Source organism: Nicotiana tabacum, chromosome 7, assembly GCF_000715075.1.
Source record: "Nicotiana tabacum cultivar K326 chromosome 7, ASM71507v2, whole genome shotgun sequence".
NCBI lineage: Eukaryota > Viridiplantae > Streptophyta > Magnoliopsida > Solanales > Solanaceae > Nicotiana > Nicotiana tabacum.
Genome location: NC_134086.1, coordinates 122,263,904 through 122,289,712, shown reverse-complemented (window position 1 = coordinate 122,289,712; position 25,809 = coordinate 122,263,904). Strand labels below are relative to the sequence as shown.

The 25,809-nt window shown below is 36.7% G+C and overlaps 3 protein-coding genes across 3 annotated transcripts; 2 read left to right on the top strand and 1 right to left on the bottom strand.

The window, feature by feature from the left end:
• The first annotated feature begins 1,194 nt into the window (after positions 1-1,194).
• Positions 1,195-3,266, top strand: LOC107829814 (nectarin-1). Its single transcript, XM_016657282.2, has 2 exons — positions 1,195-1,452; positions 2,480-3,266. The coding sequence occupies exons 1-2, from the start codon at positions 1,329-1,331 to the stop codon at positions 3,016-3,018; spliced, it is 663 nt and encodes a 220-aa protein (XP_016512768.1). The 5' UTR covers positions 1,195-1,328; the 3' UTR covers positions 3,019-3,266.
• Positions 3,267-6,168: 2,902 nt separating this feature from the next.
• Positions 6,169-15,934, bottom strand: LOC107829795 (glutamate--tRNA ligase, cytoplasmic). The gene is made up of 6 exons (XM_016657264.2): positions 15,672-15,934; positions 14,470-14,566; positions 14,145-14,298; positions 8,777-9,900; positions 7,889-8,356; positions 6,169-6,664 (listed from the first exon to the last, which is right to left on the bottom strand). Exons 1-6 carry the CDS (start codon positions 15,806-15,808, stop codon positions 6,419-6,421), a joined length of 2,226 nt encoding a protein of 741 aa, XP_016512750.1. The 5' UTR covers positions 15,809-15,934; the 3' UTR covers positions 6,169-6,418.
• Positions 11,535-13,282, top strand: LOC107829804 (serine/threonine-protein kinase AtPK2/AtPK19-like). Its single transcript, XM_016657273.2, has 3 exons — positions 11,535-12,613; positions 12,793-12,903; positions 12,998-13,282. Exons 1-3 carry the CDS (start codon positions 12,443-12,445, stop codon positions 13,280-13,282), a joined length of 567 nt encoding a protein of 188 aa, XP_016512759.1. The 5' UTR covers positions 11,535-12,442.
• Positions 15,935-25,809: the final 9,875 nt, after the last annotated feature.

The window sequence follows — 25,809 nt, the reverse complement described above, 5'->3', positions numbered from 1 at the left end:
GGATTAGTGTAAGGTTTTTTAGTTTGTCGTTGTTCAATATTAGGACAAAATAACACATCCTTTGGGCAAAAATCCTAATTATTTGACCATCCAATCGTTAAGGATGCATAACTCAATTTTGACAAACACTCAAGCAAGACTTTGAGATTTAACGATCATATCAGATTGCTCTTAAGTTATTCGGTGCGTTGGTACAAGAACTGTCACTTTAATGGTGTGGCACTAATTTAATTAAACTTGCTGTTTCTTTTAGAAACTTTTAATTAATTGAGGTTAAGAATCATGCTAACAATGGTCTAAATGACCATTAAAATTAAGTTGGCGACTTAAAGTGAGGCCGAAGGAATAACAATTTTATCCTAATTTAAGAAGTACGTTACAATTAACTATAAGTAGATTACTAGTAATTTGTTTTCACTTCGAGATGAGTGATCAATTCTCCGCGACAAGTTGAAAACGAATGCCAAGCAATAAGTTCAACGAATGGATTAATTTTTGGAATGTATAACGTGATGCGTACGTGTATTTGTAGAAAACAAAGCTTTTTTATATATGAGAGCTATTATTTGATGTGATTTTTATATCCAAATGGCTAAGTCATCCATGACATATGCAATGCCGCGTAGAGTTTATATAGGTCAAACAGCCTTGTTGAATTCCTATTGTTTGGATAAGTTATGCAAAAACTTTGTCACGTTGAAGCGATTAATGTGGTCTATACTATTTGTTTCCCCGTAAAAAATCCTCAAAGTTACATTGTAGATCTAATTTCTTAAATGGTCTTAGAGCTTACATCATTTTTTTAGAAGTCATTAAACTTCTTTTATCACTTTAAAATTATTCAATGTATAAGTTACTATTACACAGAAGTTACTAAGCTAATTTTTGTCACTTTAAATACTAAACTTATGGATGGTTACTCAGAAATTAAATGAGTTTACAAAAGATGATTAAAAGACTAGTATAAATTAGTCAGGTCTCGTCAACGGGTACACGTAAGCCCAAAATTCAAGCTATTATGGGCCCTCAATTCATGCCTTTGCTTTGGGTCGAAGAGAAAAAAGAGCATGTTTCGTGCGTTTACGAACACAGCGTTAAAAACCCGCACGTTTTGCTCACGTGACTTCAAAGTCCACCATTGTTTTCTAGTCTTTCCCCCTTATAAATATAGCCATCCAATTTTCTCTCTCCCCATTGTCCAAAGCAGCAGAGAGTATTCAAATCTCCTCTCAACTTCCTCTATTTCCGTGCCTCTCTTTTGATTGCTTCCTTTTCGGCTTATATTAAACAAAGAGTTGTTTAACGAATAGTACTTTTCTATTTCCACCATGTCTGCATTTGGAAAACTTCTTGTGATTATGGCTATGGCTATTTTAGCCATTAACTTAAACAAAGTTTCTGCTGGAGATCCAGACATGCTTCAAGATGTTTGTGTTGCTGATCTTACTTCCAGTAAGTTCAATTTTCCCATTAGTTAGCACACTTTTACTTCTTTTTCTTCTTTTTTTTTAAAAAAAATATATATATATTTTTAGTTTCTTTTAGATTGAGAAAAGTATATTCTTGATCAGTGTCTTGTGCTTCAATTTGGGGGTTTTGGATCTCTTTGGCTCGTTCTTAATTTTTTTGGTTTTCTTTGTCTTAGTTATCATTTGTACTGGATGTTGACATTTCTCCTTGTCCAATTTTTGCTCTTTCTTCTTCCTTACATTTATCATTTAGGCGTGTTGAAAATCAAGATCCAACTATATTAGCTGGCCAACAGTAGAAAATCGACCATATTAAATGTTACAACTTGTACCATACATAAGATATAGGAGTCTTGAATAGAATTAGGTAGTACTATTGATTAGCTGGCGAAAAATAGAAAATCGACCATATTAATATATATTAATGACCAACTGGTGACAATGGCCACCAAACATAGTTCCTGTATGCTGTCTTTTCACCTGTTTGTTTTTTTCAAACTTAAGAAAATATTTAATACTACCATTAATCATAAAAGGGTATTTGACAAAAAAATTCTTTATCTCTTTCTTAAATGAGTAATTAATGATGGAGTACAGTAAATGTAAAGAAAAAAAATTGGCTAATAAATTGATTTTCTTGACTGATATATATTTTGGATCAAATTTTTGTCTATACAATTTATCTTCGTCTCAGTTGGGAAAAGATGTGTAGCTTTTTCAGGGGGTTTAATGTCTAGTTGGATTAAAAACAGTCACACATAATGATTTAATCATTATCTTCATGATTCAAGTAAACCATGCTGCTTATTTATTTCGGTGTTCTATTTGCATTCCCTTGGTGTTAGTTCTTTTAGTATTTTCACTTTGGTGACAGAATTAGTTTGCTTGTTATTGTCCTTCCATTTATCTTTTACATTTTACACTCCTTAGACCCCACTTGTGAAAACTACACTGGTGTTGTTGTTATAACATGGTGCTTATTCAATTTTCTATTTATGTACATGATATAGGTTTTACCATAAATGGATTCCTTTGCAAGAAGAACTTTTCAGAAATAGACTTTTCATCAATGGTCATAGCCAAGCCAGGAGCAACAAACAACACATACGGTTCCGTAGTCACAGGTGCCAATGTTATGAAAGTACCTGGTCTTAACACACTTGGTGTCTCACTTTCTCGTATTGACTATGCTCCTGGTGGCATTAATCCACCTCATACTCATCCTCGTGCTACAGAAATGATCTTTGTTACAGAGGGTGAATTAGATGTTGGTTTTATTACAACATCTAATGTTTTGATTTCGAAACATATTGTAAAAGGTGAAGTGTTTGTTTTCCCTAAAGGACTTGTTCATTTCCAGCAAAACAATGGCAAAGTTCCGGCAGCTGTTGTCGCCGCCTTCAACAGCCAGTTGCCGGGGACTCAATCTATTGCTACAACGTTGTTCGCTTCCTCACCAACTGTTCCCGATCATGTCTTGACTAAAGCATTCCAAATTGGAACTAAACAAGTGGAGAAAATTAAGTCAAGGCTTGCACCTAAGAAATAGACTTTTCGTTAATTGCTCGTGACTATTATTTTCTTTGGTGAGGTTGTTAATTGATAATGATTTGTGTGGGTTCAAATAGGAAAGAGAATGGATACTTTCATTTGTTTTTATCCTTTCTAAATTTATTTCCAATAATGTTGTATTTACCTTATGAGAACTTCGTTTCTCTATTCGTCAGCAATAATGTTATCTTTGTGTATTTTTCTCCTACTCTAACGACTTGAATATAAGAAAATGATCATACAAAAGATTTTTTGTGCTTTATTTGTATCTTCTTTGTTGTTTTTTACTTATCTTGTGTGAAAAGGATCATATAACTAAAATAATATTTGTAATTGACTGCAATCCGAATCTCCCTATTGGTCAACAATAATGTAATCTCTGTACGGATTTTTGACTTTTTACTAAAAGGGGAAGGGTAAATTATCTCCAAAGCTCATCTAATAATTTGAATATAAGAAAATGAACATAAGAAAGATCTTTTATGTACTATCGAAACATGTCTTTTATTTTTATTTTTTACTTATCTTGTGTAAAAAGAATCATGTAACTAAAATAACATTTGTAATTTACTAAAAATTATATCTCCCGAAGAGAAATTCTTTAGTTCTTATTTGTCTTCAGAGGAACTCTTTTCTTAATCCTTCCAAAAATGTGTCGACAAAGTACGTACCTTACAGAAATTTGCAGAAAACGATATCAAGTAACTGGTCGAGCTTAATGATCTTCAAAATAAATTGGGAAAATGAATAAGTACCCCCTGGCCTATACCCGTAATCTCAACTATACACTTTTTCTTTGCGGGAATTCTATTAGCCTCCTAAACTTATTTTAAATGGAATTATTTGCACCCTTAACGCTGACGTTGACGTGGCAGAGTGTGTGTATTTAACTCTCCCAAAGGAGAGTGAGAAGCAAGAAAAAATAATTTTCGGATTATTTTACTCTTTTTTATCATTTTTTTCTTACTTTTTTTTCCTTTTCCTTTTTCTTTGTCTTTTTTCTTTTACTTTTTTTCGTTTCTTCTCTATTTCCGGCAAATATTCATTCACCGTCGACTTTGTCTAACCGTTTTTTCTTCCATTTTTTCTTTTCACACAAATTAAACTCTCAAAAAGATCTATTCATAAGCAAAGCAAAATACATTCAGATTTGGGGGAAAAATTCATCATCGAAAAACCTTCCCACGCCGGAAGAAAATGATGTATTGAAATTTTAACTGAAAAAAATTTTCTCATCTTATATTCGTTTTTATTTCTTTTGTTCTTCCTCCCATACATAAATTACACTTTCAAGAAAAATTTATATATATATATATATATATATATATATATATATATATATATATATATATATATATAACAAAACACACTTAGATCGGGATAAAAATCTGTCGCTGGAAAAAATAGTGTTTGTGAAATTCCGACGACCACCATTTTATGCCGCCGGTGACCAAAACAAAAGGAAAGAGAATGAAATCACCAAAAAAAATTAGAATAATAAGAAATAAGAAAAAAGGACAAGAAAAGGAAAAAAGAATAAAAAAAAGTGCTAAAAATATATGTGGGACGCGTGTAGCTCACCACTTGCCAAGAGTTTGGTTGTCAGCGTTAAAGGTGCAAATAATTTTATTTAAAATAAGTTTAGAGGAATAATAGGATTCTCGCAAAGAAAAAGTGTATAGTTGGAAATCCGGGTATAGGTCAGGGGAACTGATACATTTTGCCAAATAAATTAGGTAATTCATATCTTCAAAAGGGGTTTCGAAAAGAATAATGAATGTCATACATGTCTAATTTCTTTACGCGACCAAGTAATTAGTGTATTAAACTAACTAAATAAATTGCCAGTTCTGAAGTCACTTTCGTCTAAAGCAACTTAGATTTGACAAATTTGTTCAGAAAAGGAGGGCAAAATGGAATGATTCTATCATCAGATGAAAATAGGATAATGGGATGGGACTGAAGAACGAATGTAACAATTATGGTTTTTCAAATCAGGTTTTCAAATATGTTATGATATGGATGATGACAGCGTAAAAAGTGGTATAGTTTCCACATAAAAAAGGAGGGTTAGGTGAATTATATTGTTCAGAATTTTTGTAGCCTGTTTGGCCAGGCTGGAAAAATCAGCTTATTTTGAGAAGTATTTTTTTTAAAAAGTATTTTTTTCAAAAGTTATTTTGAAAGAACAGTTTGTGTTAGGCTAATTAATTTAAAAAACACTTTTAAGCAGCAATTAGGGTTTGACGAAACTTTTAAAAAGTGTTTTTAAGTACTTTTCTCAAAAGTGCTTCTAGGAAGAAGCTGCTTTTTTTTTCTTCTGTTTTTCCTTAAAAGCATTCCAAACAATTGAACTTTGGAATTAGTCGAGCTACCTCATTTGGCTCTGTGTTTCAAGCGAATAAGATTTGCTTAATAACTACTTAACCACTCAAATAATGTTGTCTAAACTTACCCTTTTTAGTAAAACTAAAAGCCTTTGAACGCCTCGTAATCTAGAAAACATGCGCAAAAGCTCATTGTTGGTTAGAGTAAGTTTCTGCACAACTCAGATCTGAAAAGGTTCAGATTTGGACTAAATCATTTTAAAAGATGTTTTAAGGCAATTATAAAATGTATTGTGCCTTTGGATGGCGAAAATTACTGTGAGCGTACAAGAAAGAAAACCTAAAAGATGGTTAAGATTCTAATGTGAGGTGATTCTTGATATTGCTATGAACTATTTCTGAATAGCCAAAACCAAAATACGTTATGAAATTAAAGCACCATGTTTAACAAAGCGTAAACCAAAGTCATGGGAACATAAATATGGTGCTTTGATTTCATAATGTATCCCAGAGAAATTATATTTAAATAGTTTCAAGGTTCTAAAATAGTGCATAACTGGTCTTCACTAAATAAACCAAAAATATTGGGAATAGAAATGTACTTGATGAACGAAATGGACAACATAGTTCCCAAGTTCTGCTATCCTCATGCCCTTTGTGATATAATACAGAAAACGTAGTCCTTCCTATGTAAATTTGGTTTCAAAAACGAGACAATCATATAAAACCATGGGATTCCTCTGTAAGCAATGAAAACAACTAGTAGTTTCAGCGAAGGCACGACATAATTAAAAGAGAACAGAACTCGATCAGGCAAAAACTGAAAATAGGTAACCTTAGTTTTATGATTTATCCAAATGACAAACTAGGGCAACGAGGTATATATCACATGTTTCACATCTGCAGCCAAAAGAATGCCACAACTATGTCTGCGACACAACAAAAAACTAATATAGCTAGTAAAGACTTCTAAAACAAGACAATTAAGGATTGGTAATCTAATCAACTTGCATTAGAAGGATTTCAGTCACTTCTCAGTAATCCAGCACTAATGTATCAAACTGACTGTCTTCATTTTGTTTTGCCATCTGAGCCTGCAAACCGCAACACTGGTTGTTGTCTACCATCTGGGATGGCAAAAAGAACAACTGATTTTGTTGGTCTTAAGAAAGGAACATCACATCTGAAGTAGCCCTTCCTCTCCAGCTGCAACACGTCTCCACGCTTCAGGTTTCTCATGTTGGAATCACCAAGTGCCGAAGTCTCCTTTCTTGTGCAAGGATTAACAACATCAACAAAATTCTCATCTTCCTCGAGCTGCAAGACAAAAATTTACAATTCAATACATGATTGGTACCAACTACCAAGTCCTCTCCAAGTCAGGTGGAAACAAATAAACAGTCCAAAACAGCACATCAAGAAAGGTATTATATAACTTTAAATGTACATTGTTAATGGGCCAAAGGGTTTGTTCCATTACACTGTAATGGATTATAAACAAGTAGGGAGAGCTCATAGTACTCTCTGTACTTTTATTACTTTTTTGTTTTCCATACCATCCCTATCATCAATACTTCCCCGAAATTTGAACGCAGCATATAACAAAGTTCATATTCTAAATCAATATTATTATTGAGGGGGGCTCTCTTTACCAATGTATGCAAAAATATCGTTTCTACCATTGTGTAAATGCTTGACAAACCAACAGTAAAAATATACTCATCGTTCATAAGTTCTACAGTAATATTTTTCATATAGACAACCCAAAGAATTCGTATCACCAATATTTCCTAAAGCTCCATCAAAACCATATAATATGCACTTATATCTAGATCAATGATATTATTGAATCAAAAGTAATAGCTCTTTCTTAACATTATATAGAAAATTGTATCATTTTATAATCTCCTAAAATGCTTGACATTGTTGACCAATATAGCATATCGTAAAACATTTAAAAGTTCTAAGAAATCAACTACTACATTAAAAAACAAATTTATCTGACCATGTGGAGGCAAGAAAGACTACAGTTAGTTTACTAGAAGGATAGGCTAGAATTTCATGCTTTGCAGTAATAGTATGTGAACAATAGTCTTTACGATATCTTACATTACAGATCTCTACACTAATCGAATACTCATGATTCCCAAGTTCGAAGTCAATTGTGAAAGAAAACTCAATCATCCTTATTACCAATACTTCCCAGAACTCAATCCAAAAGTCAAAAAGGCACACTTCAATTTCTTTGTATCAATCTGATTATTCAAGACGAATTAGCCCCTTCTTACCCATCAAATAAAAAGTAAATAGCCCCTTCTCACTGTTACCAGGGAACAATAGTATTTTTCAGTTTTACTTCACATAATTCAACAATATGGTATACCATAAAACATTCACAGGTTCCAACAATTTGACTACATTAAAACTCCAAATTTAATTGGAAATGTGGAGGAAAAGACTATAGATAGTTTAGTAAAAGGAAAGGCTGGACTTTGTAAACCCATCTGAATATAAAACCTATTTAAGTGAAAAAAGTCATACCTTCTTTTTTGTAATTAAATAGTCAAAATCGACCAAAGAGAGTTTAACAAGCTCATCACTCTCTGGCAACCAAGTGAGCTTCAACTTCGTTGTTTTAACTGACCCTTCAAGGTGCAGAATCCCAGACAGATGAGTAACATTACCCTCTTGGTCCTTCTGTATCTCTTTCACTATTGCGTTACCCCAATCCATCAATGTTACTTCCTCGTTGACAGAGATTGATACAGCATCATCATAGTCTATCCAGATTCTTTTGGAGTAAGTTGTTGCCTTTTCCCCAGCACCTGCATATTTTTTATGCTTGGGTACAATACGTACAAAAGGATCATCTGGCCCATTACTCAAAGTCAATAGGACTCGTCTTTCTTCAATGACTGCAGTATGCCTAGGACATACAGGATCAATGAGCTTCTTGTTAATGGCCCACAGCTTGTCCCACTCCATTAGATTGAGATTCTTTGATGCTCCCTAAAGATTTCGTGAAGAACATTCTTTAGGCTTCAAGATACAATATCAAACATATAAAAAAGAATGCTTCCTAATTCAGAATCTCAGATTAGTCAAAGGACTTGCTTTGGACTACAAATGCAAGTCCTGTACGCAATAAAGGAAAATAAGTTTTTGCCCCCCTCCTTCACCTAAAAGAAGAGGGAGGGGTATGAAAAACAAAAACAACAAAGAAGCGAAGAACCATCTCTTATTTCAGACTTATGACAGAAAATACAGAGATGGTTTTGCTTAGTCAGATTATGAAATAAACGGTTATTCCAAAGGGACGCCTTCCTAAGTACGCATTGATATTCTGAGTGATTTAGAAAACATGAATTTGTGTTGACAACATTCATTGTACTTCAAGTTAACAATAAAGCAACACCGTAGCTATCTTACTTGTTCAAGAATGAACTGTATCAGCGCCTCAATCTTCAGCCCTCTGCGCACTATCCCTTGTACAGTCGGAAATCGAGGATCATCCCACCCTTCAACCAGTCCATTTTGCACAAACCACAGCAGCTTGCGCTTACTAAGAAGTGTATAGACCAAATTCAACCGACTAAATTCATAAATATGAACTTTTCTGAAACCCATATCAGTTTGAATCCTATAGTACTGGTCATTCCTGTCATGATACTCACTAGATCGAAGAGCATGTGTAATACCCTCAACAGCATCTACAAATGGGCATGCAAAATCATAAGTAGGGTATACTTTATATTTAGCACCAATCCTGTGGTGAGGAGTCTGATTGCAGCGGTAATATACTGGGTCCCTAACTGACTTGTTAGGATCCTGCATATCCAATTTCCCTCTAACACAACACATTGTTCCCCTCTCTGAGCCAGCAATCATCTCCTTCCATAATTTCAGATTCTCCTCCACACTGTTGTTCCTACACCTTGATTCAATTCCATCCATTCTTTCTTTTTGCATTTGCTCCCTTGGTGTATCATCCACATAGGCTTTACCCTCACGAATCAATTTCTCAGCCATCTCCATCAATTTTGGAAAGTAATCAGATGTATATGTCACAGTCCTATACTTAATTCCTAGAGTTTCAATATCTTTCAGTAGATTATCCACAAATTCATTGCTTTCCTTATCAGGATTCGTGTCATCGAAACGAATAATAACTTCCCCTTTATATCTTTCAGCAAAATACTGGTTCAGTAATGCTGCTTTTGAGTGACCAATATGGAGATAACCACTAGGTTCTGGTGCAAACCTCAAACGCACTTTTCCAGCCTCTGCCTCTGGAAGATCTACCTCAAATGTTGGTCTGCTACCTGATTTTTCCTTGTCAGTGGAATCACCATTTACTTTGGCCAAATTAGCATTTGAGCCATCTTGCTCTTTCACTTTAGATACAGTTGGCTTTCCCGAGCCTTTCTTTCCCATATATGTTGCTGTGACTTCATTTAGAACACCATCATATTCAGCTAATATTGAGTTGAACCACCTTGCCAGATTTTGGTACTTCTTAGAAGATCTTAGGCTTTCCCATCTCTTTCCAGTACCTGTGCACAAGGAAGTTAAGCATCAATAAGCAAAATAGAGCATGGCACTGAATAATTATAAAACAAGCACAAATTCATATCAAATTAATCCAACTAAGGGTCGATTTCTAGCCGGAAGATAGACAGATTTTGGCAAAAATGCAACCTTCCCAATTGATTTTCAGTGATGAGACCACTTGTAAGAAATTCATGATGTATTCACAGGGCCTTAATTATGATTTAGTTCTTGTGATGCCCCAAAAATGGAACAAAACGCAAAATATTTTTTCCCAAAGACAAAGCAAAAATGTGCTTCGAGAAGCAATAATGCTAATTTTCTCAACCAAAAAAATGGAAGCATAGAGGTTAAAAGTCCCAAGTTTTTATCAGCTTTGCGTCCTTTTTAAAAAGTTACCATCGGTGCAGTTCAGGCATATTACACTCTGCTTCACTCCTAGAATTTTCTCCTAATGCAATTGAAAATAGATCCACCTGCACTAACATATCACCAAGCACGGACAACCAATTCCCAACGTTAACTGACATTTCCAGCTCAATTGGAATTAGAGCTCCAGCACTGCTTTAACAGCAGAAAGCGCAAAAAGGAACATTGTTTACAGAGTGAAGCACATAAGTTCTAGAATACAAGAATTAGCTACCATATGGGAGTTTAGCACTTATAACACTGTTTTACAATTGAAATCATTAATTTCAATATCCAATATAAAGTCAATAAATCTTTGACCTCAAAATCGATTTTTCGTTCTCAATTAGTCAACAAATAAGATAAACTAGTTTGCATTTCAATTTCTATTAGTTGCTTCAAAACTGCTTTAATAATTAACTTAAATGCAAGAGTCACTCTTTTGATGCAGGGCTTTACCTTCTAGTGGTACTATACCAGCTATCTATTTCGTATTTAGTATTTCGTATCCTGTATTTCATATTTCATATCTCTTACATATTGTTGTTATTTTTATTACGCATTTTTATGGTACTAATATATCATCTCCTATTGCTTTTTTGAGCCGAGGGTCTCCTGGAAACAGCCTCTCTACCCTTCGGGGTAGGGGTAAGGTCTGCGTACATATTACCCTCCCCAGACCCCACTTGTGGGATTACACTGGGTCGTTGTTGTTGTTTGCAAGAGTCACTCTTTTATTTCCTAACAAATAACAAAGGGATTTGATCAAAAATTGGCTATTGCTACGAACAAGGATACGTTGCCCCATAGGTTAGTGCAACAAACAAGAGACGGAAATATATCTTGTGGAAAGGAACTAATGAAAAATATAAAGGCCAAAGTCATTGCAGTCTCCTAAAGTGCTACATTGAGCAATTTTGTGAACCTTTCTAAAACAGAACTTGCCACCATATTTAATATTTATGGAATCAGTCCTTCCAAATAGAAATCAACTGGCGGATCCAGGATTCTGAGCAAGGGGGTTCAACATTTGTAAAGAAGTGAATAGTAAAAAAAATTGTCAAACGGGTTCATCGAAATTTTTTATATCTATATGTAATGTCAAACGGGTTCATCAAAAAAATTTGAATCTAGATGAAACTTAAACTATTTGTCAAAAATCATGCTAACAATATTATGTTGGATTAATTTGTTTTGAAGTAATCTATTTTCCAAAAGAAAAAAGTAATATGCTAGTAAAAAAGGGCATTCTAAGGAAGAAAAGGCACAAAAATATAACGTATAATAAATAATAAACAAGAAAATGAACAAAAGATGATTATTTAATAATTAAGTAAGACTATACTTAATTTAAAAGAAGTTCAGACTTGAAGGTAGACAATAGGAGTCTTATTTGACTCAATTTCTGCATGATGTAGCGTTCGAAACAGAAGGAAAAAAATATATTTGCGTCATCTGGGAACTGGGAATCGAACTTGCAACCTTAAGGAAAGTTTGAACCCCCTTGACCACAAAACTAAGCTTTAGGCTTGTGTCAAGGGGATGCAACATTTAATATATATATATCCATTAAAAAATAAATCTAACCCTATCCACACAGTGTAACTTTCCGGCGAAACCCCCTTCTGCCCCCCTAGATCCATCCCTGGAATTGGATGAGGATGAAAAGGTAGATATGATTACATCCAAAATGAAAGGGAATATTGAAACAACAGTTTTGACAATGGTGCTCGGCAACTCTAGTTTAGTTCAGAAGGAATTCAATTACACTCGAACAATTAATAAGTTAACTATCTAAATTTAGTTCCCTTAGCTTAGGAGAAAATGAAAGATTTCTGTGTATCCTTTTCAAACCCACCACTAGCTACACTTTTTTTTCCTGCTCAAACCATTGCACACTCTCCTTTCCGTAAGCAACCGGAAATCTCAGTACACCAGTAATGATACTCATCCACAAGCTCGTCATACATATATCTTATTTGGCTAGAAAAGCTTAAAATGCAACATCAATCATGTAAATTCCTCAAATTAAGATCTACACAGTTTTTTGTACTTTTAAGGAATCAAAACAGACCACAGTGCTCATTTCTAACACACAGCAGAGTTTGATAGTCAATCTATGTTCAATTCTTGCAGGTCATGCTGACAGATTTTGGACTGGCAAAAGAGATTGATGAATCAAGCAGATCAAATTCGATGTGTGGAACTATGGAATACATGGCTCCAGAGATTTTACAGTCAAAGGGCCACAATAAAGAAGCTGACTGGTGGAGCGTTGGGATACTTCTGTATGAGATGCTGACTGGTCAGGTAATCTAAGTGTTTGCATTAGAACACTAGAATCATTCATTTTTGTAATAATGCAAAAAGCGTAGAGCATTGGACATTCTATGGAGCTTATTTGTTGTGAAATGTACTATTAATTGCATTATTTTTTAGAAAGATTTTTGTGGGGTCGTTGGAACACTGTTGACTCTCATTTCTTTCAGCCACCATTCACACATTCAATTAGAAAGAAGCTTCAGAAAAAGATCATCAACGAGAAAGTGAAACTTCTACCACGTCTGACCAGTGAAGCTCACTCTCTGCTGCTCAAAGAAGTATGTACAAATTATCAATTGACTGCTTGCCCAGACTTTCTTAGAAAAATGCTTGTAAGTCACCTGAATGACAACTTCCACTTTTTTCCTTTAGTTGCTGCAAAAGGACGCATCAAAAAGATTAGGCAGTGGACCAAGAGGAGGGGATGAGATCAAAAGTCACAAGTGGTTCCGGTCAATCAATTGGAAGAAATTAGATGCCAGTGAACTACAGCCTAAGTTCAAACCAGATGTAATTGGCAGAGCTTGCACTTCCAATTATGACAAATGTTGGACTACGATGCCACCAGATGACTCACCAGCAAATACTCCGACAGCAGGCGAACACTTTCAAGGTTACACTTATGTAGCACCAAATCCTTGGCTCTCCTCTAGTTGATTAAGACTGACAATAATTCCAACTCCTTTTGTTTGCTAGTGTAAGCTCATTATTTGTTACAGAGAGGATCATGAGAAATATATGGATTAGATTGTATCTTGATAAAAGCAAACTCTTCCAACTCTTTTGTTTACTATTGTAAGCTCATTCTTCTTAGGGACAAGATGTGAGAAATAAACACATTTGTCTTTTCGCGTAGCTCTTGCGTTTTATATGTTCCCTCTCAAGCCTATTTGATTCTGCTCTCGCGAAATTGTATTTTCTTGAAAAAATGTTTACTGCAAGTGCAAGAGAGTGTAAGAATGTGTTCACAGACGAGCTTTTCCACCACAATCATGTTGCACCATTGTAGGATCACATGATGGAGGATGGTAATTGCGAGTTTGATCAAAAAAAGGATAGAGGATGGTAGCTATGGTCTACACTCTAAAATAGTATCTCTAGTTACCGGGGATGTGGGATTGTACTTTGCTTCCTCATCAAAAAGTATCTCTAATTAACCAAGTTAACTGGACATCAACTTGCCTAAATTTTCACTTGAGGTATTGAGAGAGTGCATGTGAAGGCAATCTTAAAACAAGAATCTTTGACATTTAATTTCATGGTTGATATTCAGTGAACATGGAACTTTAGCTGCCAATATTCCAGACTGTACGGTCATTAGTTCTCACTTATGTGATGAGTTCCTACATTTCAATTTCAAATTGCAGTTTTCTGCCATCCAAGTAAAATCTAGTCTAACACAAGAATCTAGTTGCAATGCCTAACAGCAGCATCACAAATAAAACGCCAATACTTCTTCAAAAACGCTAACCAAGTTTAATATAAAGGCACTGATTTGTTTTATGTCCAAATCATTTACCTGCAAGGCTAGACCAAACTGCAATATCCGCAATTGAGAGGATATGTCCAACAAGAAATGTGCACTGCAGAAGATATCCATCAACATAGCCACATGCTTCCTCAAATTGAGGGCCAGAAGCAAAAATAGGAGCATACTCTAGCCATTCATCTATCTGCAACAATGACAGAGAAAAATCAGAACACAGAGAAGCATAAAAATCACGTATAACTCTTAAAATGGCAAAAAGCTCTTTTGATTGTGTTCCAAAGTTCTCATTTGAACTTTTGGAGAACAGCAAATAGCTCTAAGTCAATGCTTTGGACAGCAGAGTTTAAAAGGCCACCTGACAAGACTCAAAGGCGTCTCGCTGGTATAAATCAGGAATGTTTGCAACCCGACTAATGTACCTTAGAAGCACAGAAGTTCCCTGCAGCTTCAATCTGCAAAATAGGTTGAGTTAAGATACTAGAGGAGAGTTGGATGACGGAAAGCTCGATCATTTTAAAAAATAGCTTAAGATCATTTTCTTGCATTTGGTATTACAACAAAAACCTCTAGCATAGCTAAAAAATGACATGCCTTTTTTGGAAGAAAAAAAGAGTAAAGAGCACATTACAAAAAACACAGAACGACACACCCAAGAGCAACGGGAAATAGATACATAAATTTAATTTTTAAAGATGGTCAATTGGTTATTCTAAACACCATGGAATCAATATGTAAATTACATCAAGGGCTATATCACTATTGACTATTGAGATTCATCTAATAACATGATTGACAGATCAATTTACAGAAATGCATTTCTTTAATGTTTGTCAACCCAATACGTATTAATGGAGGATGTCACATGCACCAACAAAGAAGTAGAAGCCTGGTGGTCAAACCTGACACTACTTTTTGCATAACGTAAGTAAATGGTAGCACGTGAATAATTGAACTTGAGGGTCTTGGATATTGCATGTAAAACAACAGTGGAACACCAGAAGATACATAGAAATAAACTGAACCATCCAATACAATTTCATCCTAAGAAAGTGTACAATGGATTATTTGGCTCTGGACGATAGGTTCAAACAACACAAGCCACCAAGAGACCTTCATCACGTCAATTAATTGGCACCATTTCCGTTTTTGACCATTTGTCTGACCCAAAAGACAGTCTAAAACACGACCCAACCATAACAATGTTCTAATATTTCACTTCAGCTGAAGTTTATGTATCACCATTCTCAAAAAGGAAGAAAACAATTCTCTGTACAGACAACTAACTGATCTACAAAGCTGCTGCTATATGCATAATTAAGTTCCGACAATACCATTGAAACCTACAACCAAGGTTAACTTACCCTATCTGGATCAAAAAAGATGTGTCATTTTTATTATTTTATGATCTAATTCTTGCCTGGTCCATGACTCATAAAAAAGATTTACAAAATAGTGGCAATCAAAATATGTGCAGGAAAAAGAAAACAAACATCTATAGTTTTGCAAGTCAATTATTGCGAAAAGTAAGGCTAAATATCGGAGAAATTGAGAAATTACCCATTAGGGAGAAGGATAATAGGAGGAGAACCAGGAGAAAGAGTTGGATCAGTAGAGAGTGGAACTCCGGCAATCTTCGCCGCCGCAATAACAGCCAAAGGCGGAGTATCCGCGGGGAATGCTAGCTTCAGCTCCATTGCTCGCCGACGCTACCCTACAATTCTCCCCACAGCTGAAAGATTATATATAGAGAGAGAGAGAGAGGAGAGCAAATGAAACCAGCGGCTAGTGATGGCAATGGTTTAATGACTGAAACCAGCGGATAGAGGGGCAGGGCAAAAGCAGGGCGGGGCAGGGTAATGGTTAAACGGGGCAGGGCAAGGGCGGGGTAGGGGCGGGTCAAAACTGAAATCTTTGAAAAATTAAAGAGGGCAACGCCGGTAGTAGGGCAAGCTTTCCGTATAATCTGGTTTAATGCTTGATGAGTACGGTGTACAAACCGAACGGAAAACCTTACCAAACTTGTCACGACCCAAACCGATGGGCCGCGACGGGCACTCGCTACCTTACTCGACCGAGTACCAACATAACGTATCGTTCTTATTACATCATCATATACACATGATATATGGGCCTAATAGGCCAACATGATCCTTTATAAACTCAAAACATAGGCCGACAAGGCCGTGCAATCTTTCACATACAAGACATATATCTACAAACCTCTAAGAATACATAAATGTAATAAAGGTCGGGATAGAGTCCCGCCATTCCAAACAATACATGTCTAAATTATACTAACCAAACGAGCAACTCCGAAGCAAATGGAGCGCACCAACATCTTTTGCTGAGATGATAGTCTACCTGGAGGGCTCTCGACCTGTCTATCGGGACCTGCGGGCATGAAACACAGCGTCCCCAGGCAAAAGGGACGTCAGTACGAATAATGTACCGAGTATGTAAGGCACATAAGTAAGTACATCAGAGACATGGAAAAAATATAGAGTACATGACTCAACCTGCAAGTATGAATAACTTTGTAAATCATAAATTACTTTTAGCGTCATGCATGTGCGTATGAATGCCATGTCGTGCGTAGGTACATGTTTCATAACATCATCAGCCTCTTAGGGCATTCCATTATATCATACCGGCCACTGTGGGCAAAATTATCATTGTATACCAGCTGATCAGAACGTCGTAACCTTTTCCCATATCCCATATACATATATTTTCATATATACGTGTATATAACGTCGTTTGAGTACATACATATATATGCGTATATAACGTCGTTTGAATAATATTTCAGCCACTGTGGGCAACATTATCATCATATACCAGCTGATCAGGTGGTGATGCGTATATAACGCCGTAACCTTTTCCCATATCCCATGTACATATATTTACATATATACGCGTATATAACGCTATCTGGTCATGGGTCAATGCATATGAATGCAGTACATAAAAAGTACGTCAATAAAATCATTCGGAATGTCATAAGACCATTTTGCCTCTGAGTAATATTATAAAGTAAACTCTTTTCAACTTTCGTATTTTTCTGAAACCCATGAACAGATGATAAGATATTATAACACACGGAAATTCAAGAACACAGATATCTCTAATACTTGTATGAATAGAGTCATTCATGGAATTTGTGCATTTGCACATTCTGTTCGTATCGTATGGATCATGCCAAAAGAAAGAAGGGATAGCCTTAACATACCTGGAGTATGGAAAAATTCGTGTGATATCCTTGAGGAGGTTTACACCGTATTCCCTTAAAATTGCAAAATCTCTGTTCAATTTATTACATACCCGCACCCTTCTATTATTTCAGCTTGCTTTCAATCGTTGGCCTTTGGTTTCATTTTTTTAGCTTCAGATTGTGTCCATGAAGAGCTTTTTCTCATCTCTCAAGTATTGATGATATGAATCTTCTGAGTTGTAAGAAAGACATATAGCCTTTTTGAAATTCAAGGCTTGTCTTTTAATTAGTTGCCACATAATCTCACATGGCTAATGAGTCATTAGATTAAGTTGTGGCTTGCTGCCACGTGGGTTAGGGTGGGGAATTTAATCTTTATCCAAAATTAGTTAATTAGGTAATATTCCGTTACCCGGTAATTAACCAATTACCCACATAATTAAAGATTATCTTAAATTATTTAAAATACTACACATTTTTAACATACCTTATACACCTTACCATCATGGTCATGTGGTACCTTGTATGGTACTAGTCCATAAATATCGCATATTTTAGTTCGGGCCATATTTTATCCCAAAATGTCAAACCTCGACGAAATTCATTTTCTTCCTTTTGCTTACCCTCTCATCTTCACGAATTTACTTATTACTTGTTTGAAATAGCATAAAATGCTTATAATCTTGAAATTATCTCATTCCTGAACTTACATCGATTAACGTACGACGAAACTTTAACGTACGAAATATGCAGGATGTAATATCTCATTTTTGAGCTTTCATCAATTTACTTAAGGCGTACTGTCACGTACGGAAACATACGGTGTAACAAACCCGAAAAGTCAAACTAAACCGATTAAAAAACCCGACTAGGTTTGGTTTGACTTGGTTTGGTATTGAGTAAAAAATCCGAACCAAACCGACATATAAATATATATTTTTTATATATAATTTTAAGATTTTATATAGAAATTTTCTTTAAAAAAATGTCAAGAAATATTTGGCATTCTCTTACGGGATACAATATTTAATAAAATATGAAGTGCTCCATATTTATTTACCTTAAATAATGGGTTATATAATCACTTTCTTTTCAAGTGTTACCGAAATGCGTCAATACCTTTGTTCTTCCATATTCATATATCAGCATCTATTAAATTCTTATATCTTTTTCGAATTTGACAGACGCGTTTAAACTCTCTCTCTTCGACGCTTTTGTGTAACGGTCACTGACAGCCACCACCGGCGACCAGCAGAGGCACCGGCGACCCCACCCCAGCAGGTAAGCAACCCCCCCTCCCACGTCTCTCATCCCCTACCACCCCCCTTCCCTTCTCCTCCCTTACCCTTACCTTATTTGCGGCCGCCGACCACGCCGTTGGTAACCACTTCCGGCGACCCTTTTCTTCTTTCTTTGCCTCTTATCTTTCCTTCACCAAATTCTCATCTTCTTTTTATACCTATTTGTTTTCATAGTTTGTCTGCAAACTGCAAAGCAAAACAGCGATTCAAATCTCCATTATAATTTCCGGACGTTTTACTGTGCTGGTTCCCAATTCACAGTTTCCGGTCACCAGAAAACCTGGAAATACAAAACTTCTCGAGAAAATTTGATTGAATTGGACTGTTGTGGAAATTGATAGCATTTGATTTACAATACAAACTGATTTGTTTCTTCATGTTTCTTTCATCACCCCTTTAAATCTCATTTTAATTACTATTTCTTTTTAGGTTTTCTTGATCAGATTGTATACTGAGCAATCTTTTAGGATTCTGAGCAATATACTTCTTCTTCTTCTACCCTTTGGCTTCTATTTCATTAGCTTATAAAAAAAAACACAAACCCAAATACAAAGAAACGTTAATTAGCTTTGTGGAATGGAGAGACCTTTTATTGGTTAGTAGTTTGTTTTTTGCTTTCTACTTCTCTGTTTTTATATCCTTTTATTCTGTTTGAATTGCTAAGCTCTTATTCAACTCATACTCTCCTCTCTCCACCTACAAAAGCCCTCTCAGGTTTCTCCTTCGGGTTTTCTAGCCATTTTGTTTTTCCTTTGAAGTTCTTTTGTGTTTCTGTACTTTGTATGATTTTTCTTCAGTTAATTCCGGCTGCTAGTTACTTTCGGTGCTACACCAGTGGTAGCGGTGATAGCCCTTTTTGGTCTTTGGGTCGTGGTATTTTCTGTGTTTTCAGGGAAATTCTCGAAGTGGTTGGAGAGAAGTTGGGCGCACGAGCACTAGCAAAGTAGAGCAACCTGGACGAGCGTCAGCAAAGGGCGGTGGGAAGCGGTGCGAGAGCTTGCAAGTATATCGAGGGCTGCAAATCATCACAGGTTTGGTTCTCGGGAATTGGTACCTCCCGTTCTACTGTTTTCCTTTTGGTGTTAGCTAAATTGATGTTACTTTAGTTCACAATAGTTAAATCATTCAATAGGTGTACAGGTAGTCACTTGTTTCCTTCTAGTATTGTCGTAGCGAGTCTTTTGTATATCAATAGGTGTATATCATTCAATAGGTGTACAGGTACCTCCCTTACTTTAGTTCGTTGTGCACTAGCGAGTCTTTTGTATATCTGTCGTAGGTGTAGTGGTGGCAGTCTGGGATGATAGATTAAAGGCATGTCCTCAGGTGGGGCAGAGTGTGGGGCAAAGAGTGGGCCCGGGGTCAGGGGGTGGGTCGGGAGACAGGGGAGGTAGAGGGGGCAAGGGAGCCTATAGATTGAGAATCGGGTCATGGAAAATAGGATCGCTAACGAGTAAGTCTATAGAGTTGGCGAAGATCCTTCAGAAGAGGAAGATTACTATAGCGTGTGTCCAGGAGACTAGGTGGGTCGGATCGAGGGCGAGAAACGCGGATGGGTATAAGTTGTGGTACTCTGGAGTCGTGAGGGGTAAGAATGGAGTGGGTATCCTAGTAGATAGCCATCTTAGGGAGTCGGTAGTAGAGGTCAGGCGTATGAATGATAGACTAATGACTATTAAATTGGTGGTGGGTGAGTGTACTTTAAACATCGTTAGCGCGTACGCACCGCAAGTAAGTGGTGATGAGGAGACTAAAAGGCGTTTTTGGGAAGGGTTGGATGACATTGTTCGTAGTATTCCACCTTCCGAGAGGTTATTCACAGGAGGGGATTTCAATGGCCATATTGGGTCGTCTGCAGGTGGTTATACTGAGGTGCATGGCGGCTTTGGTTTCGGGGAACGGAACGGAGGGGGCATCTCACTGCTGGATTTTGCCAAGGCATTCGATCTAGTGATTGCAAACTCGAGTTTTCCAAAGCGAGAGGAGCATTTGGTTACTTACCAAAGTTCGGTGGCGAAGACTCAAATTGACTATCTCCTCCTCAGGAGATGCGACAGAAGGTTGTGCGAGGATTGCAAAGTTATCCCAGGTGAGACCCTTGCAACGCAACATAGGCTCTTGGTGATGGACGTTAGTATTATGATAAGAAGGAAACAGAGGTCAGTACGAGGCCACCCGAGGATTAGGTGGGGCACCTTGACTAAGGTTAAAGCCCAGGAGTTGGAAGGAAGGTTGTCGGCAATGGGAGCTTGGAGAAGTAGTGGGGACGCAAACACTATGTGGTCGACAACGACGGACTATATAAGGAAGGCGGCGAGAGAGGTGTTAGGGGTATCTTCAGGCCGCACCGGTGGCCACAAAGGAGACTGGTGGTGGAATGCAGTTGTACAAGGTAAAGTGGAAGCGAAGAAGGTGGCTTACCTGCGGTTAGTGGGGAGCACTGGAGAGGAGGAGAAGAGAGCGAACATTGCGAGATATAAGGTAGCTAGGAAGGAGGCAAAGATGGCAGTGACAGAGGCAAAGACGGCAGCTTTTGCTAGTTTGTATGAGGAACTAGGGAACAAAGGCGGGGAGAAGAAGTTACTCCGACTCGCTAAGGTGAGAGAGAGGACGACTCGTGATTTGGACCAAGTGAGGTGCATAAAAGACGAGGACGGCAAAGTTTTGTTGGGGGATGACCAGATAAAGAGGAGATGGCAGACCTACTTTCATAAACTTCTAAGTGAGGAAGGGGATCGGGATATTGTACTAGATGAATTGAGGAACGTCGAAAGCCCCCATGTACTAAGTGATTGTCGGGACATTGAGGTCGATGAGGTCATGGAGGCAATGCGTAAGATGAGAAGGGGCAGAGCTACCGGACCAGATGAAATTCCGGTTGAGCTGTGGAGGTATGTGGGTAGAGTAGGCTTGGAATGGCTTACTAAGTTGCTTAATGTTATATCCAAGACTAATAGGATGCCCGAAGAGTGGAGGTGGAGTACAATGGTCCCGTTGTATAAGAACAAAGGCGATATTCAGATCTGTAACAACTATAGGGGTATTAAATTACTAAGTCATACCATGAAAGTCTGGGAGAGAGTGGTAGAAATGAGAGTGCGAAGGACGGTATCTATTTCAGACAACCAGTTCGGATTCATGCCCGAGCGATCTACCACGGAAGCTATCCACCTTATTAGGAGGGTGGTGGAACAATACAGGGATAAGAAGAAGGATCTCCACATGGTGTTTATCGATCTAGAGAAAACGTACGACAGGGTTCCTAGGGAGGTCTTATGGAGATGATTAGAGGCTAAAGGGGTCCCGGTTGTCTACATTAGGGTGATTAAGGACATGTATGATGGAGCTAAGACTCGGGTTAGGACAGCAGGAGGCGATTCAGATTATTTTCCGGTTATTACGGGGTTGCACCAAGGGTCTGCATTCAGCCCTTTCCTATTTGCCCTGGTGATGGATGCTATAACGCATCATATTCAGGGGAGGTGCCATGGTGCATGCTATTTGCTGATGACATAGTCCTAATCGACGAGACACGACGCGACGTCAGCGAGAGGTTAGAGGTTTGGAGACATACCCTTGAGTCCAAAGGTTTCAGGTTGAGCAGGACGAAGACGGAATACCTTGAGTGCAAATTTGGGGCAGAGCCGACGGAAGCGGGAGTGGAAGTGAGGCTTGATTCTCAAGTCATCCCTAAGAGGGGTAGTTTCAAGTACCTGGGGTCGTTTATTCAGGGGTTCGGGGAGATCGACGAGGATGTCACACACCGTATAGGGGTGGAGTGGATGAAATGGAGGTTAGCGACGGGAGTCCTGTGTGACAAGAAAGTGCCACTGTTACTGAAAGGTAAATTTTATAGGGCAGTGGTTAGGCCTGCTATGTTGTATGGGACTGAGTGTTGGTCGGTGAATACCTTACACATCTAGAGGATGAAAGTTGCAGAGATGAGGATGTTGAGGTGGATGTGCGGGCATACAAGGAAGGATAATATTAGAAATGAAGATATCCGAGAGAAGGTGGGGGTGGCCCCCATGGAGGACAAGATGCGGGAAGCAAGACTCAGATGGTTCGGGCACATTCAGAGGAGGAACACTGATGCACCGGTGAGAAGGTGTGAACGACTGGCGGTGGTAGGTACGAGGAGAGGTAGAGGGAGACCTAAGAAGTATTGGGGAGAGGTGATCAGGCAGAATATGGCGCGACTTAGGGTTACTGAGGACATAGCCCTAAACAGGGAATTGTGGAGATCGAGCATTAAGGTTGTAGGTTAGGGGAAATTGTGATGTCTTTTTACAGCGCACTAGAGTGAGACTAGCCAGTTAGGAATTAGTCTTAGAATGCCATTGATCAACTACTGATGATGGGCTTTATCTTCTGTGTATTAATACCTTACATCTTTCTCGTATTTCCTATATCTCTTATATTGCTGTTACTTTGTTTTTTATGGTATTTATGTTATGTTATGGATTTTATGGTATTTTATGTTGTTTATTATGAGTATATTGATAGTACTAATATAGTGTCCCTTGTTGCCTTTTCGAGCCGAGGGTCTCCTGGAAACAGCCTCTCTGCCCCTCGGGGTAGAGATAAGGTCTGCGTACATATTACCCTCCCCAGACCCCACTTGTGGGATTACACTGGGTTGTTGTTGTTGTTGTTGTTGAAGTGATTATTATTATTTAAGTATCATATTGATTTTTATGTTGAATTACTAAATTCGATTAACCTTGAAAGTGTATATCAACGAAAAATTATTGTAAGACGACTAAAAATATTAACTACCATGTGTTACTAAGTAGATTCTCCTATAATAATATTTAATAGATAATATGTTTGTCCATTTTTTAAATTCTTACTAAACATATATTTATTTAGAGAAAATTTAATAAAATAAGATTGAAATAATATTTAAATAATAGAAAACCCGAAAAATGCGTCAAAATCGAACCAATCCAAACCGATATAGTTGGTTTGGTTTAATTTTGATAAAAACCGAACTAACCCGATCCATGTACACCCCTAAGTAACCCTAATGGAAATTTGGTCTTTTTTGTTACAAAACCCATGCGTACATCTTATTCTCATTGGGTTAACTTGGTCATGATAGATTTTATTTTACTGACTAAGTACTCTAAAGATCAATGGTTGAGAAAATATAATGTTACAAGCCTACAGGTCTATTGAGGTTGAAGGTACTTTGTTTTATTTCAATTTCTATAATTTTCTTTTAGGCCTAATAGTTAATTATAGGTAAAAGCTTCAGTTTTGGTTAGAAAAATATTAGATGGCTATTACAAAAGCTGAAAGGACAATCTTAATTTTTCTTTTCAATTTGCGTAGTTTATTGACTTGCTGCAGTAATTATCAAATGTCATGCGAATGGATATGGTTAATTTCTCATTATGTTATTGTTAACTGAATTGAAAATTGCAATACTCCGGTGCTAGAAATGCAATGGTACCATGAAAATTAATTTTTTTGGTTCTGAAGAAAAGAAACGGTTTCGAAAATGTCTTTAAATAGTTTACCCATTTACTTGAGTTGAAGCATTAATATAAGGGAATTTACTCTTTAATAAACTACTATATAACATTGATAAAAATCGCATTTTATTCAACTGATATACATAAACAACTTTCATTGACGTGTCAACTGCAATGTCTCAATAGAGTCGAAATAATTTTTTTTAAACAAAAAAATACAATATTGCAAGATGAATAACAAAATTAAAAATTAAGAAATATATATATATAAACGGGATGGGGTGGGGCGGGGCAGGATAAAATTTTGAAAAATTGTTAACCGGTGCAGGGCATGACAGGTTAAAATTTTAGCGGGTCAAAGTTTACCTTGTCCCGCCCTATTTGACATCCCTACCAGCGGCCTCCATTAGAAAAGAGGAGAAAACAAAAGATAATGGAGACAGGAAGAAGGTTTTCTGTATAGAGGCTCCGACCCATGGTTTTTACTTTTACGGATAGAATGATAATTTTTCCTTTTCCTTCTTAATTTTCTCTTTTGACAGGTTTACGCAATTGCTCTAATATTTCTTTTTTTGAGCAATTTTCTTTTTGAATTTGAGAAATAATATTTCCTTCACCTTTTAAATAGGACAGATCTATTCTATTTTTATTTTCTATACTATAAGTGGAGTCCGAAACCTAAATGCCAATATTTTGGATTTAAAATACCTTTCTACAACAAAAAAAAGTTACCTTCCTATATATAACGCCATATTATATCGCGCTATACTTTAACAGTGTTTCTGCCGTTAAAGTACAACGCGGTATAATAACGTGTTATATATAGCGCGGTTATAACGCGTTATATATAGCGCGGTATAATATCGCGTTATATATAGCGCGGTATAATACCGCGTTATATATAGTGTGGTATTATAACGTACTATACCTGCTCAATAAAGAGCCCTTCTTCTTCCCCACGCCCCATTTTTAAAATACGAAACAGCGGTCCCCCCCTCCCCCCCTCTTTTTCTCCAAAAAAATTTCGAGTGAACCCCACCCGTCACACAAAAAGATAAGATTGTAGGTCTTGCATCCAACCCAAGCCTTCTATTGTTGTGGTTTCCTCGTTTCGGGCTCAAAATTTCAATTTTTTGACTTTTCTAAAAATATAAATCGAGGTATTCCGATTTAGTTTATGTCAAAACTCGTATAATAATGCATATTGGTTGTCTTGAACGTGTTTCCATGTTGTTTTGTGTTTTGTTTGTGATTAAATTATTATGTTATTTTTATCCGGATTAAGATATTAGCATTTTAAAAAAATAGTTAAAAGTTGAGAAATAATTTTTCTTGTTAATAAAAATGTTCATAAATTTCTTTTACTGTTTTATATGTGATTTCGTGAATGTTATGTTATTAAAATATGTTTGTTATTTTTATTTAGTTTAGATTATTTATTTGCTTAAAGACTAGTGCCCTTATAACGTAGTAAAATTTAGAACCTTTTAGCATAGAATCTCTGTAGTTTAAGTATCTACTATATTGATAGATCAAACACAAATTCTATCCAATTATAATTTAAAAAAATTAATTATTTAATTTATAAAACAAACACACAGAATTATGAAAAATATTGAAATTGACACACATAAGAATTCAGGATAACTTGATGCTACTGGGCCTCAAATAGCGAGCCTGAAACCCATAGGTATATACTCTGT